The sequence below is a fragment of the Phaseolus vulgaris genome, chromosome 10, assembly GCF_000499845.2.
Source record: "Phaseolus vulgaris cultivar G19833 chromosome 10, P. vulgaris v2.0, whole genome shotgun sequence".
Lineage (NCBI taxonomy): Eukaryota > Viridiplantae > Streptophyta > Magnoliopsida > Fabales > Fabaceae > Phaseolus > Phaseolus vulgaris.
In genome coordinates, this window is record NC_023750.2 from 11,205,711 (window position 1) to 11,223,909 (window position 18,199).

Consider the following 18,199-nt stretch of genomic DNA (forward strand, 5'->3'; position numbering starts at 1 on the left):
ACCGAATTATAAAGTGGTCGCAAATTTGCGACCGAAATTTTGGTGGCTGAATCGGTTGCAGAAAATTTGGTCACCAAAATTTAGTAACTAAATTAGCGACCACCATTTTCAGTGACAGAATCGGTCGCAAAAAATTTGGTCACCAAAATTCCGTAACCAAATTAGTGACCACAATTTTCGATGGCTAAATCGGTGACTGAAATAGAAGGTGTTAGCGACCACTATTTTTGGTCGCTAATAATTAATTAAAAAAAATATTGTGGTGGCTAATTCGGTAACTAAATAAAGACTCCTATTGCGACTGATATGATTTCGGTGACTAAATGGAGACTTTTATAACGACCAATTTTATTTCGGTGGCTGAATACTTTTTTTATTAAATTAGTTCAACCTAGCCTAACTTTTTTTTTCTAAAACAGTAACTAACTTACTTTCAATAATGTAAAGATGAATTAGATTAAAACTATTTTTAAAGTGAATTTTCAACTCACTAGGCCAGTTAAATAAACTATTCTAATAAAAAAATCAACCAATTTGGTCTCTCTTAACATCTATCTAGTTACGAAAATTATAAAAATGAAAATTTTAAAATCGTCTTGAGTTAAATTAGAGGTAGAATTTTAAATCATTCTCAATGTAAATCAAAATCTGATAAATATTTTATCCAAACACAGAGTCTATATGAAAATATAAGATTTATTTTTATAAAATATATAATTCAAAAAAGTGAAGAGAATGAAAAACTCCTCACTTTGCATTCTAATTTAAATGATCTTCCAAATTAACACATGCACATTCAGAATAAAACATGCTAAATAAAAAAAGTATTAAATTAAAATATGATATATACACTCTGAATAAACCAAAACAAGTGTATCCATCAAATAATAGCTTGTGTTGTTTAAGCCAAAGCCAACACAAATCATAATAAATCAAGCCTAAGCCTTTATTTCTCAACTGAACACTTCTCACTTGTATATAAATAATTAAATAAATAAAAATTTAACCTTCCCCATCTTCAACATCTCCTTCTTGCACGTTATCTTTTAGAAAGATACAAACTATTTTCATTTGGTTGACAGTGATAAATCTACCATGAGGCTTGTAATGCTTAGTACTTGCCAACATAGTAGATGGCTTTGTCTGGTTGTTCCTGTTAGATAGCCATCTACTGTACATGGAACTCTGCAGCTGTGTGGCCTTCCCCCTAAAATTATATCAATACAAACAATGAAATAAGGAACTAACAAATATTTCCATATACCTCATTCTCACTGCATGGTTGATTGTTACAGTTTTAAAAGAAAGAATTTCTCCACTCAATCTAGAGAACAGAGTTCATCAATTCAAATAATCAAACATAAACTTATTTCTATATCTCTACCAATGATAGGTAGACTCACCATTCCAATTTTTTTAGGACATACATTGTATAAGAGGAAAGTTGGCTAAGTGGTTATGTATGAAATGAAAATAGGTAAATATAAAAAAAGAATGATACAAGACTAGTTTTGGTTATAATGACAGTACCCATGTATTTCTTTAAGCCACTTGTCCACACATGACATGTTATACTCATGGAGGCAAGGAAGAACTCGTATTTGGTCACCCTTCTTTGAAGAGGTATTTAATGACTGCCTCAAGAATTGGCTCATGTTGCATGTCTTTCGTATCTCTTATGGCATAACCATAGTGATCCAAGAAAGTTTGAAGCAGCAAAATGGATCCAGTGGATCCAAATTCAGCAAATTGTTAGCCAAACAAAGTACTAAGTCAATAACAAATTCGAAACCCAATACAGAGAAAATTCCAAATATAAATAAATTAAAAATTAAAGATCTAGCCAAGAATCTGGGGCCAACTGAGAAGGGTTTCTTCTACTCCCTTTAGATATAGAATGTGATACTGTAAAAGACAATATGGTTATTCATTAGTGATCCTGCCGGTTGACCAGAACGCAAGAGCCTCGCCTCGTCAAAGGTATTCTTCCTCTGGATCGGCTTTGCACCACACTAGCTTCCATCCTTCACACCTCGATTCACCTCAAGAACCTGCAAAAGACAGAGTGGCACCGCTGCGGCCGATCGCGCTCCGACGCTCAAGTCAGTGACTGAACCACCAAAATACTAAGAGAAAAACTAAGAGCTTCAGGAACTGTGCAATGTTCTCTCTCAGCGTACTCAAGTTCTCACAAGCGTAAAGAAGTGTTCTAAACGCGCGTACCTCAGAAGTTCGTTAGAAACTCTTATATACCTGTGCACTTTCTCTCTCCTGACGGTTACACATCTGAACACGTGGCTCGCATCCAGCTGTACACGTGTCACCATCTGGAGCGTCCTCTGCTTGAGCATCACTTCTTACTCTTCAGGCTGTTCGACTAAGTTACCCATGCAAGGAGTAACTCGGTGTATAGCTGCCTTGGAGCGCGATCTCTTCTGTGTGGCGAGTACGGGGTGTCACCATGCACACCTTCCCTGTGGTCTCGCTGGCCGCCATCATGATCTGCTTCACTTGCTTCACCGTGCATGTCCTGGTAAGCTGTTCCCTGGCCTCAACCTCTGGCTAGCTAGGGGATGATCATCAGATAACTTCATCCTTCGCACTCGTGCCCTTTGAGAGCCTTGAACGAGCTTTCCTGATCTTTCGGCGATGTCCTCCTCTCGGCGATCTCTGATCACTTGGTCGCCTGGGTTCGCATCCGGCGGCTACGACACAAACCTGGTGACCGCCGGTTTAGATATGCTAGAGGTCGGAGCACGCCAACTACGCGAGCTGGTGACCGCCGATCAGCGACTACGCGAGCTCCCCGACTTCCTTCCCTTCTGTCAGCCAGGTGTTCCGCTCAACACGCCTATATCATCGCTTGCTGCCACGTCATCACTCCCGACTACCTGGTCGGTACACAAGCCCCCTAGTCTTAAGCGAAGACTTTGTCCAGCGAAAAGACTAGGATGTCACATCACCGTCGAGCTGCGTGGCACTGGCACGGAATTCCAAACGTTTGTACCCTCTGCTTTTCCGACGCTCCACCAAACCCCTTTTTCCAATCGCTCGACACGTGGTTTCATCAACGGTCATCTTCAGCTGTCGTTTGCGCTTCCGAAAACATTCGAAAAACCCCTAAAACCCCTTGCACTTCCACTGTTTCATCACTTTCCTTCATTCTCAAAGACTCTAAGTTTTTTTTTCTGCAACCTACGAAGCTTCTCAACCCTCTCAATCTCCAACTTCCTTCAATACTCATCCGATCATAAAAAGGTAACTCTTTTACTTCTTCTGTTGATGTTTGTTGCATTTTAACCGATTCGCATCATCCATTATCTGTCTGGTGCATACGTTGTGGGCTGTTTTTCCTTTTCCTCTTCCCTCGTAGCTTAGGGCTTCATCTTCCATCACGTTCGTCCCAACGAACACCTGTTCGTTAGTTCTCCTTTCTTTATCCTCAATCGAGTCGTTCTCTGTAACCTTTGTTCATCCCTTTCATTTTCCTTTGCAGTTCCTGCGATGGCTCATACAAAATCCACCGCGAACCCTCATTCCTCGTCGCAAAACCCTCCACCCCAAGCGCGTAGGGTTGCTCCTGGGGCAAATCCTCCACCAGCGCGTAACCCACCACGAGCACCTGGCGTTCCTTCTTCCCAGGCTGAGAGGCCTGCAACTTCTCACGCCAATCCCGCTCAGGCAACCCCGCCAGTCGCCAGGGGCGCCCCCTACCTCCAAAGGACTACAAGGCACTCTATCCTTGGGCCACCTCAACTTTGTTAAAAGAGACCTCTTCAATAAACACGGAGTTGGGCGTGTACCGACTAAGGAAAGGGGACCAATTCGAGCTCTCATTCCATAAGGAGAACGATAGCAAAATGGCCATGCTGCCCTGCTTCCCGGATGAGCCGGTCTGTGCGGACGATAAAGCGAACCGCGGCGAGCTGTTCTGCTTCATCTATGCGACGCTCTTCAAGAAGGTGAAGCTCAGACTTCCCTTCACCCGTTTCGAGAGAGAGGTGTTAACCGAGCTCGATATCGCCCCCGCCCAGCTTCATCCCAACAGTTGGGCGTTCGTGAGGGCATTCCAAATTATGTGCGCACACTTGGGACTACCAGCTTCAGTCGACGTTTTCCTCTTCCTGTTCGAAGCTAAGAATCCAGGAGACCGCCTCTGGGTTAGCCTGAATGGGATTGCTGGGAGGTCAATCCTCTCAATCTTCCAACAATCTTACAAAGATTGGAAGGGAAAATTCGTGAAGGTGTGCGCCAACGACCAAGATCCCTCCCTGCTCGACGGCTTCCCCTTATACTGGGTACACAAGGGGAACAAAGACGCCAAAGAAAGCTTTAGGAGGCCCAGAAGTCCCGATACCATGGGCGAGCTAGACAAAGATCTCTGCCTTTTCTGGAAGAGTGTAGCAGCCACCAACATCACCTTCCCCACCTCCTCAATAATCTCCTTCGAGTTCCTTGATGGCCAACTTGAAGCTCATATAGGTTAGCCTTTACCTCGACACCTAGGTTTTCGTTTTGTGTTGGGACTGACTTCGCATTTCTACCATCTATCATTGGGCGTCCTGTTTGCTCTATATTTATCTTAACTGTTCATCCATGTGCTATTTGTTTGTGTTATCTCTGAGTGCATATACTTGCATGTTCTGCTTCTGCTTTGGGGCCTACTTATCTGTTTTCTACCCTGTGCAGACCTCATGTTGGGAAAGGGAAAACTGGCAGAACTGAGGGCAATCGCCCGGGCACACAAGCTGGCGGCGGGCTCCCAAACAGTGCCCAACTCGGTGGTAGAGATCGTCGTTGCCCAGGGCAAGACTCCACCCCAAGGTCCAACTCCTTCGGGGACACTACCCGTCCCTCAAAGACAGAAACTTGTCTTGAGGAAGCCAAAGAGAAAAACCACTCAGGTGGTACAGGAAGATGAAGAGGAAGATGATGAGGCGACTGAGGACGGCCTCATCACCAAAAGAACAAGGGTGGCACCTTCTTCACCACCCGCTCTCCCAACACCAACACCGCCCTCACCTCCAGCTCCAACACAACCAGTCCAAGCAACACCCTTGGCGGTCGCGCTCCCTGTGGTTGAAGGCAGCGAGCCTAACTTCATAGAGAACCCTCCAAGCGCCTCCACGCCGTTCGTATCTGCTGGAGAGGGTCCTCCTTCAACCACTTCTATTGCTGAGGCCGCACCAGGTGGAGATGAAGGTGCCCACAACTCGCCAATCCTTATAACAGAGTCCCCGACTTCACCGCCACGCCAAGAAGCCCCCCTTAGGGAAAAAAGAGTGCCCCCTTCAAACTGTTTAACAGAAAGCCTGTAAATCTTTTTCATGTTCGTTTTTACTTACAAAGCTTTAACTGTAATACAACTTGAGGTGTGTGGTGTTCCAAGTGCGAGGAATCCCCCCTCCTTCTAGCGTCTCTAGGCGATAGGCGCCGTTCCCGAGCGCCTCGGTTATTCTGAACGGTCCTATCCACTTAGGCGACAACTTGTTTTCCATCTCGTACTGGTGGGCTTTCCTCATCACCAGGTCGCCCTCTCTAAACTGCCTTGGCATCACCTTCGAGTTATACCTTCGTTCAATCCTCCTTTTCACTGCCTCGGCTTTTATTCTCGCCTCCTCCCTGACCTCATCCAACAAATCCAGATTCAACCTTCTTTCTTCATTCGAGTCTTCCGCTACAAAGTTCTGGAATCTCGGCGAGCTCTCCTGGATTTCCACTGGAATCATTGCATCACATCCATAGACCAAGCTAAACGGGGTCTCATGGGTTCCTGACTGCTCGGTGGTATGGTACGCCCAAACTATGCGGGGTACCTCCTCGGCCCACGACCCCTTAGCTTTCTCCAGCCTTCTCTTCAAACCTCTCAACAACACCCGATTGGCGGACTCTACTTGGCCATTTGTCTGAGGGTGCTCGACGGATGCAAACACCTGCTGAATTCTCACCTTTTCGCATAGCTTCTTCAGTAGGTGACTTGCAAACTGAGTCCCGTTGTTTGACACCAGGCGCTTAGGCACACCAAACCGACACACGATGTTCTTCCATACAAAGCTCTCAATCTTGTGTGCGGTGATCTGGGCTACTGGTTCTGCTTCGATCCACTTGGTGAAGTATTCAATCGCCACCACCAAGTACTTCATCTGCCTGATCGCCAATGGGAAAGGTCCCAGAATGTCAATCCCCCACGTATGGAACGGCCAAGGACTGTAAATCGACTTTAACTCTTCTGGAGGCGCCTTGTGCCAATCAGCATGCTGCTGGCATTGCTTGCAACACTGTGCATACTTCTTGCAATCCTCCCTCATTGTTGGCCAGTAATAACCTGCACAGAGAGTTCTTGCAGCCAGAGCTCGACCCCCGACGTGACTTCCACATATCCCTTCATGGAGCTCGGCCATAATTCTTGTACATTTTTCTCCGTGCACACATTCTAGGAGTGGGTGTGTGAACCCAAACCTGTACAACTCGCCATCAATCATGGTGAACTTGCTGGAGTTCTTCTTTATCTTCCTAGCCTCCGTCGGGTCCAGCGGGAGAAGGCCATCTGCCAGGCAGTGCTGGTACTGGGTTATCCATGTGTCTGGCTCATGTGTAGCGCAGACCTGCGTCATGTTCACCCTTTCCCCCCGACATGCTCTTATTCTCGGCGACCTCAAGGTCTCCTGAGTCAAGGACCTGTGACTCCTCGCCGCTTTCTCCGTTGACTTGCTTATCTGAAGAACCAGGTGGTCTGCCACAAATGCTCTAGGCGTCTTCAGAGTTTCTTGGATCACCGTCCTCTGCCTACCCCCCTTGCCCGAACTGGCGAGCTTAGCTAGCAAGTCTGCTCGGGCATTCTGCTCTCTGGGCACATGCACAACTTCAAACGAGACAAAGGAACTCTTCAACTCCTGCACATACTCCAAGTAAGCTGCCATTTGTGGATCCTTGGCCTGGAACTCGCCTGTAACTTGTCCCGTGACTAATAACGAGTCACTCTTGGCCATCAGCACCCTGGCCCCCATCTCCTTAGCCAACAAGATTCCGGCGATCAGTGCCTCATACTCTGCTTGATTGTTGATGGCTTTGAAGGAAAACCTCAGGGACTGTTCTATCAGCACGCCGTTGGGCCCTTCTAGAATGACTCCAGCACCGCTACCCTGCTGGTTCGACGATCCGTCCACCGAGAGCACCCAACGAAAACCATCCCCTTCAACTCGTGCTGCTTCTGACGAGAGCTCGACCACAAAATCAGCGAAAATCTGCCCCTTGATCAGACCTCGGGGCTCATACTTGATGTCGAACTCCGACAGCTCCACCGCCCACTTCACCATTCTCCCAGCTACATCAAGCTTCTTTAGGACTTTCTGGATGGGCAAGTCGGTCATCACCAACACTGTAAAACTGTGAAAATAGTGGCGCAACCTCCTCGCCGAAAACACTACAGCCAGTGCAGCTTTCTCCAAGGCCTGATACCTCACCTCCGGGCCTTGCAACACCTTGCTGACGAAATAAATAGGCTTCTGAGCCTGGTCTTGATCTTGGGCGAGCACCGCACTCACCGCCCTCTCAGTCACAGCGAAATACAACCTGAGAGGGGTTCCTACTAGGGGTTTGCACAAAACCGGCGGGCTCGCCAAGTACTCTTTAAGCTTCACGAAGGCTTCTTCACACTCCTTCGACCAGACAAACTTGTTGTTCCGCTTTAAGCATTGGAAGTACGGATGGCCTTTCTCTCCGCTAGCTGAGACGAAACGAGACAGGGCGGCCATCCGACCTATAAGTTGCTGCACCTCCTTCACGGTAGCCGGGCTCCTCATCGCCAAGATGGCAGCACACTTATAAGGATTTGCCTCTATTACTCTTTTAGTTAAGAGGAATCCCAAGAACTTCCCTGCCTCTACGCCAAAAATGCATTTCTCGGGGTTCAGCTTTAATCTGAACTTGGCGATTGTGGTGAACAACTTCTCTAGATCCGCGACGTGCTTGCTCTTCTCTAACGAGGTCACGACCATGTCATCTACGTATGCTTGCACATTCCTTCCCAGCATCGGTGCAAGTACCTTATCCATCAATCTTTGGTACGTGGCCCCCGCATTCTTCAGCCCAAAGGGCATCACCTTATAACAGTAGCACGATCTCTCGGTCATGAAGGCAGTCTTCTCTTCATCCATAGGATGCATCTTTATCTGATTGTACCCCGAGAAGGCGTCCAGGAAACTCAGCAACTTACACCCTGCAGCACTGTCGACCAGGGCGTCTATGCTTGGCAAAGGATACGAATCCTTTGGACAGGCCTTGTTCAAATCTGTGAAGTCGACGCACATGCGCCACTTCCCATTACTCTTCTTTACCAGCACGACATTAGCCAACCACTCAAGGTACTGGACCTCCCTGATGTGGCCTGCGGCGAGGAGCTTCTGTGTTTCGTCCCTGATCGCCTGCCTCCTCTCCTCGTTGAATTTCCTTCTTCTCTACCGCACTGGTCTAACTTGTGTGTCCATTGCCAAATGGTGACACAAGAAATCGGGGTCAATTCCCGGCATGTCCGAAGCAGACCACGCAAAAGCATCCAGATGCCGTTCTATCACCTTGGCGATCTGGTCTTGGAGCTCAACCTCCAAGGATCTTCCCAGCTTGAAGACCTTTCCCCCGATCTCCCTTTCGAGCCACTCCTCGACGGGTTTGGATCTGGTTTCCCTGGCGACCACCGCCCTGGAGATTCCCAACTCCCTCGCTTCCTCTGGGCGGTTCCTCGCCTCTTCCTCCCGTCCCCCGCTCTCCCCCTCAACCTCAGCATCCAGCATGGTGACATCGCCTCCAGCGGCCACCTCCATCGCCGCATCAACAACTCGCCATTCTACTGGCTTGGGCTTCACACCAGGAGGTGGCGTCGTGGTGATGTAACTTATTGACCTCTTATTCTTCAGGCTATTCTCATAGCACTTCTTTGCTTCCCTCTGGTCAGATCTGATGGTTATCACCACCCCCTCCATGGACGGCAACTTCACCTTCATGTGCCTGGTCGAGGGCACAACTCCTATTCTGTTGAGTGTTGGTCTTCCCAACAAAATGTTATATGCTGAGGGGGCGTTCACAACGAGGTACTTGATTTTCTCCGTCCTCGAGCCCGCCTCATCTGTGAACGTTGTTCTTAACTCTATGTACCCCCTGACCTCCACCTGATCGCCAGCAAACCCATACAAGCACCCTCCATAGGGTCTCAGCTGGTCAAGGGGCAGTTGCAACTGTGTGAAAGTCAGCCAGAACATTACATCCGCCGAGCTTCCTTGGTCTACCAGCACCCAGTGGACTTTCCTTCCCGCTGTGACAAGCGAGATAACTATGGGATCGTTGTCGTGAGGCACAACGTCCCTGAGATCTTCTTTTGTGAACGTAATATCCACATCTGGCGAGTGATCCTCGAACATATCCACTGTCATCACAGACCTTGCATATCTTTTCCGCTGTGACGCAGTGCATCCACCACCCGAGAAACCTCCAGCAATGGTGTGGATCTCGCCATGGGTGGGCATCTCATGCTGCTGAGCCTCACCAATTGCCGGCTGGGAGCTCGACGCACCCCCCGTCCCCCTGTCCAGCAGGTAATCGTTCAAGAAACCGCTCTTGACCAGATCGTCGAGCTGGTATCCTAGGGCCAAACACGAATCAATATTATGACCAAAACTCTGGTGGAACTCACACCAGGCGTTCGGTTTTGGTCCTAGCACCTTGTCGCTCACTTTCTCAGGCGCCTTAAGCCTGGCTGCTATGTTGGGAATGACGATCAGATCCGCCAACCCCATGACAAACTTGTGCTTTGGTGGGCGATTGTACTCCCTGGGGCGCCCTGGGCCCCTTCCCTTGTTCTTCCTCGGATCATAAGGATGGCGAGTCCTTTGATCCCTCTTGGCCGCCGCCGTCTCCAGCACCCTCTGCGGCTGGATTCTGGTCTAGGCACGTGGCCTCGCAGGGGCCACGCTTCCTCTCTTCTCGGCGACCTCACTCTCATCGGCAATGTGGGCCACGACAAGTCGCCTAACCTCAGCAAACGTGGCGGGGTGAGCCCTAATCAGCGCCTCACAGAAAGGTCCCGGCAGCACGCCCTTTTTGAAGGCGTATACCAGCATCTCCTCGTCTTTGGCAGGCGAGCGGACCATCTGTGCTCCAAACCGATTCAAATAGTCCCTGAGGGACTCCCCCTGGTATTGCCTGATGTCGAACAGGTCATAAGACACCCTAGGCGGCGCCTTGTTCACAATGTACTGCTCGACGAAAAGCTTCGAAAACTGCTGGAAATTGGTTATGTGACCTGTAGGCAAGCTCACAAACCATTCCAGCGCTGTTCCCTGGAGCGTGCTCACAAACATCTTGCAATATACAACATCTGAGCCCCCCGACAGCATCATCTGCGTGTGGAACATGGTGAGATGTGCCTCGGGGTCCTCCACGCCGGTGAAAGAAGCCTTCACAGGTACCACGCTCGCAGGGATAGGCGTGTCGGTGATCGCCTGAGCAAACGGCATAGGGAAAACGCGAGGTGGCGACGACGGCGCGACCTCTTCAGCAACTGGGCGTCCTCTCTGCTCCTGAAGAGCTTGACGCAACTCCTCAGTCACTTTGCTGAGCTCTTCATTCCTGGCCTGAGAGGCGACCAGGTCTTCGTGCATCTTCGCTTGCTCTACGCGCGATGCTTCCACATTTGCTTGCAGCGCACGCATGATCTCCATCATTTGCGCCATAGTCATGGCGCCTTCAACAGCAACTGGCACGACGGGACTTGAACAGTTGCTTCTCATCTTCCTTATGAAAAATCAACAGACCAAACTTCAACGAACGAAAACTTCTCCAGCAAACGATTGATCCAACAATCAATCGGTCGGAAACTCTCAAACTCCCAAGAACTTCCAAAAACGCAACTGCAACAGCACGCCGATAAATTCGGACGTCGAAACCTTCACATAAACTTGTAACTTCACCACAGAACTACCGCTTCTCCAGCAAGCTCCCGATTCACTAACCAAAAACGCAATCAAATGGAAAAAGCTCTGAACAACCGATTGAAAACCGCGCGAACAGCAAGAAACTTCAAGAAAAACGATCGAAAGCTTCGAACAAACGGTGGAAACTTCAAACTACCGATTAAAACCCAAACGAACGGCAGAAAACTCGGATTCACCGAACACAACTCGCACGAACGGTGGAAAACTCGAACTCACCGAACAAAACTCGCACGAACGGCGGAAAACTCGAAATCACCGAACAAAACTCGCACGAACGGTGGAAAACTCGAAATCACCGAACAAAAGCTTGAACGAACGGTAGAAAACTCGAACTCACCGAACAAAACTCGAGCGAACGGTGGAAAATGGTTGCACCAGCACACAACCACACAGAAACTACAGAAACTCCAAGAACTCACGCTGTGGATGGGGACAGGTTTTACACGGCCCCACGGTGGGCGCCTCATGATCCTGCCAGTTGACCAGAACGCAAGAGCCTCGCCTCGTTAAAGGTATTCTTCCTCTGGATCGGCTTTGCTCCACGCTAGCTTCCGTCCTTCACACCTCGATTCACCTCAAGAACCTGCAAAAGACAGAGTGGCGCCGCTGCGGCCGATCGCGCTCCGACGCTCAAGTCAGTGACTGAACCACCAAAATACTAAGAGAAAAACTAAGAGCTTCAGGAACCGTGCAATGTTCTCTCTCAGCGTACTCAAGTTCTCACAAGCGTAAAGAAGTGTTCTAAACGCGCGTACCTCAGAAGTTCGTTAGAAACTCTTATATACCTGTGCACTTTCTCTCTCCTGACGGTTACACATCTGAACACGTGGCTCGCATCCAGCTGTACACGTGTCACCATCTGGAGCGTCCTCTGCTTGAGCATCACTTCTTACTCTTCAGGCTGTTCGACTAAGTTACCCATGCAAGGAGTAACTCGGTGTATAGCTGCCTTGGAGCGCGATCTCTTCTGTGTGGCGAGTACGGGGTGTCACCATGCACACCTTCCCTGTGGTCTCGCCGGCCGCCATCATGATCTGCTTCACTTGCTTCACCGTGCATGTCCTGGTAAGCTGTTCCCTGGCCTCAACCTCTGGCTAGCTAGGGGATGATCATCTGATAACTTCATCCTTCGCACTCGTGCCCTTTGAGAGCCTTGAACGAGCTTTCCTGATCTTTCGGCGATGTCCTCCTCTCGGCGATCTCTGATCACTTGGTCGCCTGGGTTCGCATCCGGCGGCTACGACACAAACCTGGTGACCGCCGGTTTAGATATGCTAGAGGTCGGAGCACGCCAACTTAACGATCGGCGACAACGCGAGCTCCCCGACTTCCTTCCCTTCTGTCAGCCAGGTGTTCCGCTCAACACGCCTATATCATCGCTTGCTGCCACGTCATCACTCCCGACTACTTGGTCGGTACAATTAACATAGAATCTTGACTCTGAAGCTCAACAAATCGTTATTTAAAATCAAGAGATAGAAGAAATCAATAGACATGTTAGCAATACAATAGCATAAGAATTTTACAGAGTAACATGCTATCTAGATTTCATCCTAAAAACAGTGATGCTTGAGAAGCACGCTCACTCCCTGCCAAATCAATAAAATTCTGCAGAGAAATAAAAAGACATTAAAAAATTATAAAATCTTTAATAATGCCCACAATAGGAGGGGATTTTAAAGAAAGTAAAGATACCACACTAGCTACTAGGGTGGCTGAGTTTCCTTTGCCTAGAAATTCCCTCACGGAATTTTGCATTGTATAAAATGTTGCAACTTCGTTAATGGAAGTCTATCAGCAAAAAATATTAAGCACAATATTTTAAGCATGCAAGGGAAAGACACATACCAATCTGATAATTTGGTGATATCTAGAACAATTTTCATTAATTTATGTCTCTCCCACTTGTCTCTGAGCTGCAAGAATAAAGTAAGTAATAAAAAAATACCTACTATTAACTAAACTGGAACAAGAAAAGAACGAGTTATAACTCTTTTAAGAGTTACTTTGACGATAATACATTTTTAAATATATCTTCAATTCAATAGAAAAAGTTATTTTTTTTAAAGCGCTGACAATAATTTTGAAATATTGCATGATGAAGTATAGCTTTAAAATTTAAATGTTCACGATGAGGTATAAATTTGATGAACAACATCAATCAAAAACAGATGAACTCAGAATTGTCATAAAAAACACATCTCTTTAATTTTGAAGAGTTTTAAAATTTTAGTCTTATATGTATACTACTAATTTTAGTCTTATATATCATATAGCACCACTCTATCGTCAACTAGGTATCCAAGATACCTCTGAATTGAAGATTTTCCTCGTAACAAATGCCTCAGTTGTTCCTTTGAGTATGAAGAAAAAATTGTAATTTAGTGAATAGATGAATATTGTTATTTATCCTATTTTTGTTTCCCGAAACTTAAAATGACAACTGAGTGTGGGGGACTTCTCACTTCTGTGCTTCAAAAGCATTCTTCTTAAATGAGTTTCTTGAAATTAAAAACCTAAAATCCTCTAAAATGAGATAAATTTTGAGTGATTTAATCGAAGAACTTGAAAGCATAATCGAGAAGGTTTAAAATCAACTGGAAGGAACCAAGTCAGTTTAAGTTTCATCGGCTAGAATCAATACCCTAGAGATTAAAAGTACCTCCGTTCGCATCTCTGCTCGCACCTCCGTTTGCGCCTTCGTTCGCCTCCGTTCGCACCTCCGTTCGCGCCTTCGCTCGCCTCCGTTCGCACCTCCGTTCGCGTCTCCGCTCGCCTCCGTTCGCACCTCCGTTCGCGCCTCCGCTCACCTCCGTTCGCACCTCCGTTTGCGCCTCCGTTCGCACCTCCGTTCGCGCCTCCGCTCGCCTCTGTTCGCACCTCTGTTCACCTCCGTTCGCCTCATCCGCAGCTTCCTCCTCCTCCAATGGTTCTGTTACTTACCTAAAATAAACCCTCACTCCAATTCCTAAAACAATAACTCTGAATGTTAAAGAAGAGCTTAGTTTAGTTTGAGATTTTTTTTAAAGTAATAATAATAATAATAATAATAATTATTATTATTTATTATTATAACTATTATTATTATAATTATTTTTATTTATTATTACTATTATTATTATAATTATTTTTATTATTTTTATTTATTATTACTATTATTATTATAATTATTATACTCTTATTAATATTATTATTATTTATTATTATTATAATTATTATTACTATTATTATTATTAAAATAAAAAAAATTACATTTAGCGACCAAAAGAAATTCGGTGACTAAAAAATAAACGTATTTGGTGGCTAGTTCGGTGACAAAAATAAACAATTATATTTAGCGACCAAAACAAAATCGGTGGCTAAAAAATAAGCAAATTCGGTGACTAATTCGGTGACAAAAATAAACAATTACATTTAGCAACCAAAAGAAAATCGGTGGCTAAAAGATAAACATATTCGGTGACTAATTCGGTGACAAAAAATAAGCAATAATATTTAGCCACCGAAATCAAATTGGTGGCTAAAACATAAACATATTTGGTGACTAATTCGGTTGCAGATATATTTTTTCCAATTTATTCAAAACAGTCACCACTTTAGCGACCAATGGTTTTGTCACTCTCATGTTCAGTCGCTGATTCGGTCGCAAAACTAACTAACATCATTAAGAATTTACTTAGTCGCTATTTCGGTCGCAAATTTGTCACTAAGAGTATTCGGTGGCTATTTCGGTCGCAAATTGCGACTACTTATTTTCGGTCGCTAAATTCGATGACTAAATTGTTATTTTCTTGCAGTGGTTCTTCCTAAAACTCGGGCACCGATTCCGTAGAAAATGCCACTGTCGTTTGCTATTCTTCACTGCTTTGAGTATTACCGTTCTCCGATCAACTTCTGATGAAGCTCCAAGGCATGAACCGATTCATATGGAATGAAAGAGAATTTGATGAATGAAGCTCCGAGGCATGAAGAACAACAACGCAGGAAAATTTGAAAACCTAAATCAAATTTGCTAAGCGTGCATACATTATCCATGATGCACACAATAAATTTTTTTATATGTTGACTGAAATTTTATCAAACTTTTAACAAATTTGAAAATAAAATAAAATAGAACGTACTTATTATGGTATTATTCAACAATAATAAAGGGAATAGGAAGTCTCAGCAATACAAATAATAATAATAATAATAATTATTATTATTATTATTATTATTATTAGTATTAGTAAAATAAACAATTACATTTAGCGATCGAAAAAAAATCAGTGGCTAAAAAATAAACTTATTCGGTCGCAGATTTATTTTTTCCAATTTATTCAAAACAGCCACCACTTTAACGACTCATGGTTTTGTCACTTTCATGTTCAGTCAGTGATTTAGTTGCTAAACTAACTAAGATCATTAACAATTTATTCGGTCACTATTTGGGTCGCAGATTTGAGACTGAGATTATTCAGTGGGTATTTCGATTCCAAATTGCGACTACTCATTTTCGATCGTTGAATTCGATGATTAAATTGTTATCTTTTTGTAATGATTCTAAATTTAAAGAAAATCATCAACACCTTCAACCCACGGTCAAGTGAAATCAAAACAATTTGTATTCATATTGAGTAAAATACAATCTCATTATTGCAACATGTACAACTTAAAAAAAATATAAAATATTTTCAACATCAATAAATTATGAACAAATCCATATAAAAATGCAATTTTTAATCATAAAATATTTGAGGTTTTTTTTATACGTTATTAACTTTTTTTTCACTTTTATTCGAGGTGAGATTAAGAGTCATGGTTCTAAATTTCTTATATCACCTCCTCACAACTATAGAAGTAAATGGAAGCTGAAACATGATGTAGAAAGTTTTGATTTTCTTCAATGATAGGAGAAAGGTTTAACTCTCAAGGGTGTTCATATATAAGTTTGGGTAGACAAATTGTATCCTGATATGACAGCTGATAGTGCTAGACAACCGAAGGCAAAAAAGGAGAAGGCAATTGCTGCAGCTGAAGAGTCCGTAAACATATTATTGTCTACACTTTCCCTTATTCTATCTGTTATTGGAATAGCTGAAGATGTTGATGACAGCAAGAGATATGCTACAACCTGAAACCAAACACTTCACTTTCATTTTCTAACATTTCATAATCAATCAAAAGACCCCAGATAAACTTCTTCTGAATTGCATAACAAAATCATATTATTCTTATATTAGAAACATCAATAACACTTTAGTTTAGTTAATGATTACTTGAAGAAATAAGTTTAGAATTTTATTCCTTCCCAAGGATAGCACCAAAGAGAGGTATCAAGTTTCCAACCAGACTTTTAATCATTACTTGTTAGGTTAAACTTCTGTCTGCCACAGCCAATAAGGACAAAAAGCTTGCTAAACAAATAGCAAACCTTTTTTTTATGATCAGTGTTGTGAAAATGTTCAGTTCAATTCGATTTCAACACTCAATTTGATTCAGAGAAATGAAGTAGGGTTTAGAAACAGTACACCAACGAAATGAATGTGATGGGAGAAGAAATAATGCCATACCTGATCTCCAACAAAATCAATCAACCCAGCAGTTCTTTGCTGAATCGTGTTTTTGCCAGTGGAAAGTTCATGGAGTTGACGAAACACTTGAACTCCACTGTACAAACTAGATAGAATTGCCACAGCCAGCAAGTATCTATAATCCAAAAATTACAATTTAACTTCATCCAAATTAGTTCATTCAATAAATAATTTAATTTTCATATATTATATATCTTAAAAAAATAATTATATAAACACTTTAAGTTGAATTCAATTTATAAAACTTACTTTTGAAAAAAAAAAGTTTGTATAATTTAGCATATGATCTTTTGTTAATTATATTTATTATTTCATAAAAACAATAATATCATGTTACGTAAAAATTAACCAGAATCCCATAATGTCGTATTATATGATAATTTCTCTGATATAAGTTAGCATTAGTATATTTCAATAAAATTCTTAAACAAAATCAAATTTTGACAAAAACCCATTAATCTTGAGCCAAAATTGTAACAAACCCACATCACATTTAAAAAAATGTTTGAGCTTGTACCTGTATTCTTGGTACTTGTCAAATTCTTTCCAATCACCATGCTTGTTACTAGCCATAAGCATGAAGGAAATCAAAGACAAAAATAGAGCAATTCCTCTTAGCCCCAATGAGCCTCTTATTAGCATATCTTTCTTCTTCCACTGCCGTAGGAAGCCGGTGGAGGCGCCACTAGTTCCCGGCGCGTGGACGTCCACATTCTGCTCAAACGGCTCTGGCTGCACATCAATTTTCATTTGTGTGGGGTCGGAAACTGTTATCTTCTCTTTGTGGTCTTCCATGACACTCTTCGGATTCCAATGCTCAAAATTTAGACAACAATGAATTGAAAAATGAAAAGCAAAGTGAAGAAGAGGGTTGTGATGAGACAAAGATATAGAAACACGCAAAGTTCGTTGTGAATGTTGTAGCTTTATTTTGGAAACCGGTGTTGCTGTGTTGGCGAATCATCATAGGAATTTACGCAGTTTCGGTTTTAGCCAATAACATAGCGCGTGAACTGCAGAAAGGGTTCATTCGCGTGCCGTTGCTGGATTGGCGGGAGAATACGTTAGAGATAAAGATTAGAAACAATACCTATTTAGCGTGCAAAATGAATAAATGGTTTTTTCTTGTTGTAGTAGTTTATTTATTTTACTTTTCTCACCTTTTTTCCTTTTTCGAATCATCAAGTTAACTTGATTGGTTATGATTATTTTGGTTTGTCTCCGTTCGTGTTATGTATAAGATTTTTTCTTTTATATTGCGAAATGTTTTTTTTATCTTTATATATTAAGAAATAATGATGTTGAGAATCATAAATTTTGACAATTATGACTCCTAAAAAAATACTAAAATCTGTTTAGTTAGCAAAAAATATATATAAATTTCCTCTGGTTTGTTCTTTCGCTTATCTAGTAGTTAAACTTGTCTTTATATGCAAATCCTTTTATTCTTGTTGCAATTTTTCAAATATTTTTCTAAAACTCTCGTGTTGATAGGTTGAATTATTCAACTATATTAAACAACTTTTCCATTTAGTATTTAGCTATAGCTTAAGAAAAGACAAAAGAGTTTGTTCATCTAACCATGTTGGAACCAAAAAAAAATCTATATCTTCTTTTAATAAAACAAAATAGAAATTTCTT

The 18,199-nt window shown here is 43.5% G+C and overlaps 1 protein-coding gene across 1 annotated transcript; it reads right to left on the minus strand.

The window, feature by feature from the left end:
• Positions 1-15,564: 15,564 nt before the first annotated feature.
• On the minus strand, positions 15,565-17,497 carry LOC137818826 (CASP-like protein 4B1). Its single transcript, XM_068622448.1, has 3 exons — positions 17,076-17,497; positions 16,538-16,673; positions 15,565-16,098 (listed from the first exon to the last, which is right to left on the minus strand). The coding sequence occupies exons 1-3, from the start codon at positions 17,351-17,353 to the stop codon at positions 15,904-15,906; spliced, it is 609 nt and encodes a 202-aa protein (XP_068478549.1). The 5' UTR covers positions 17,354-17,497; the 3' UTR covers positions 15,565-15,903.
• Between the last annotated feature and the right edge of the window lie 702 nt (positions 17,498-18,199).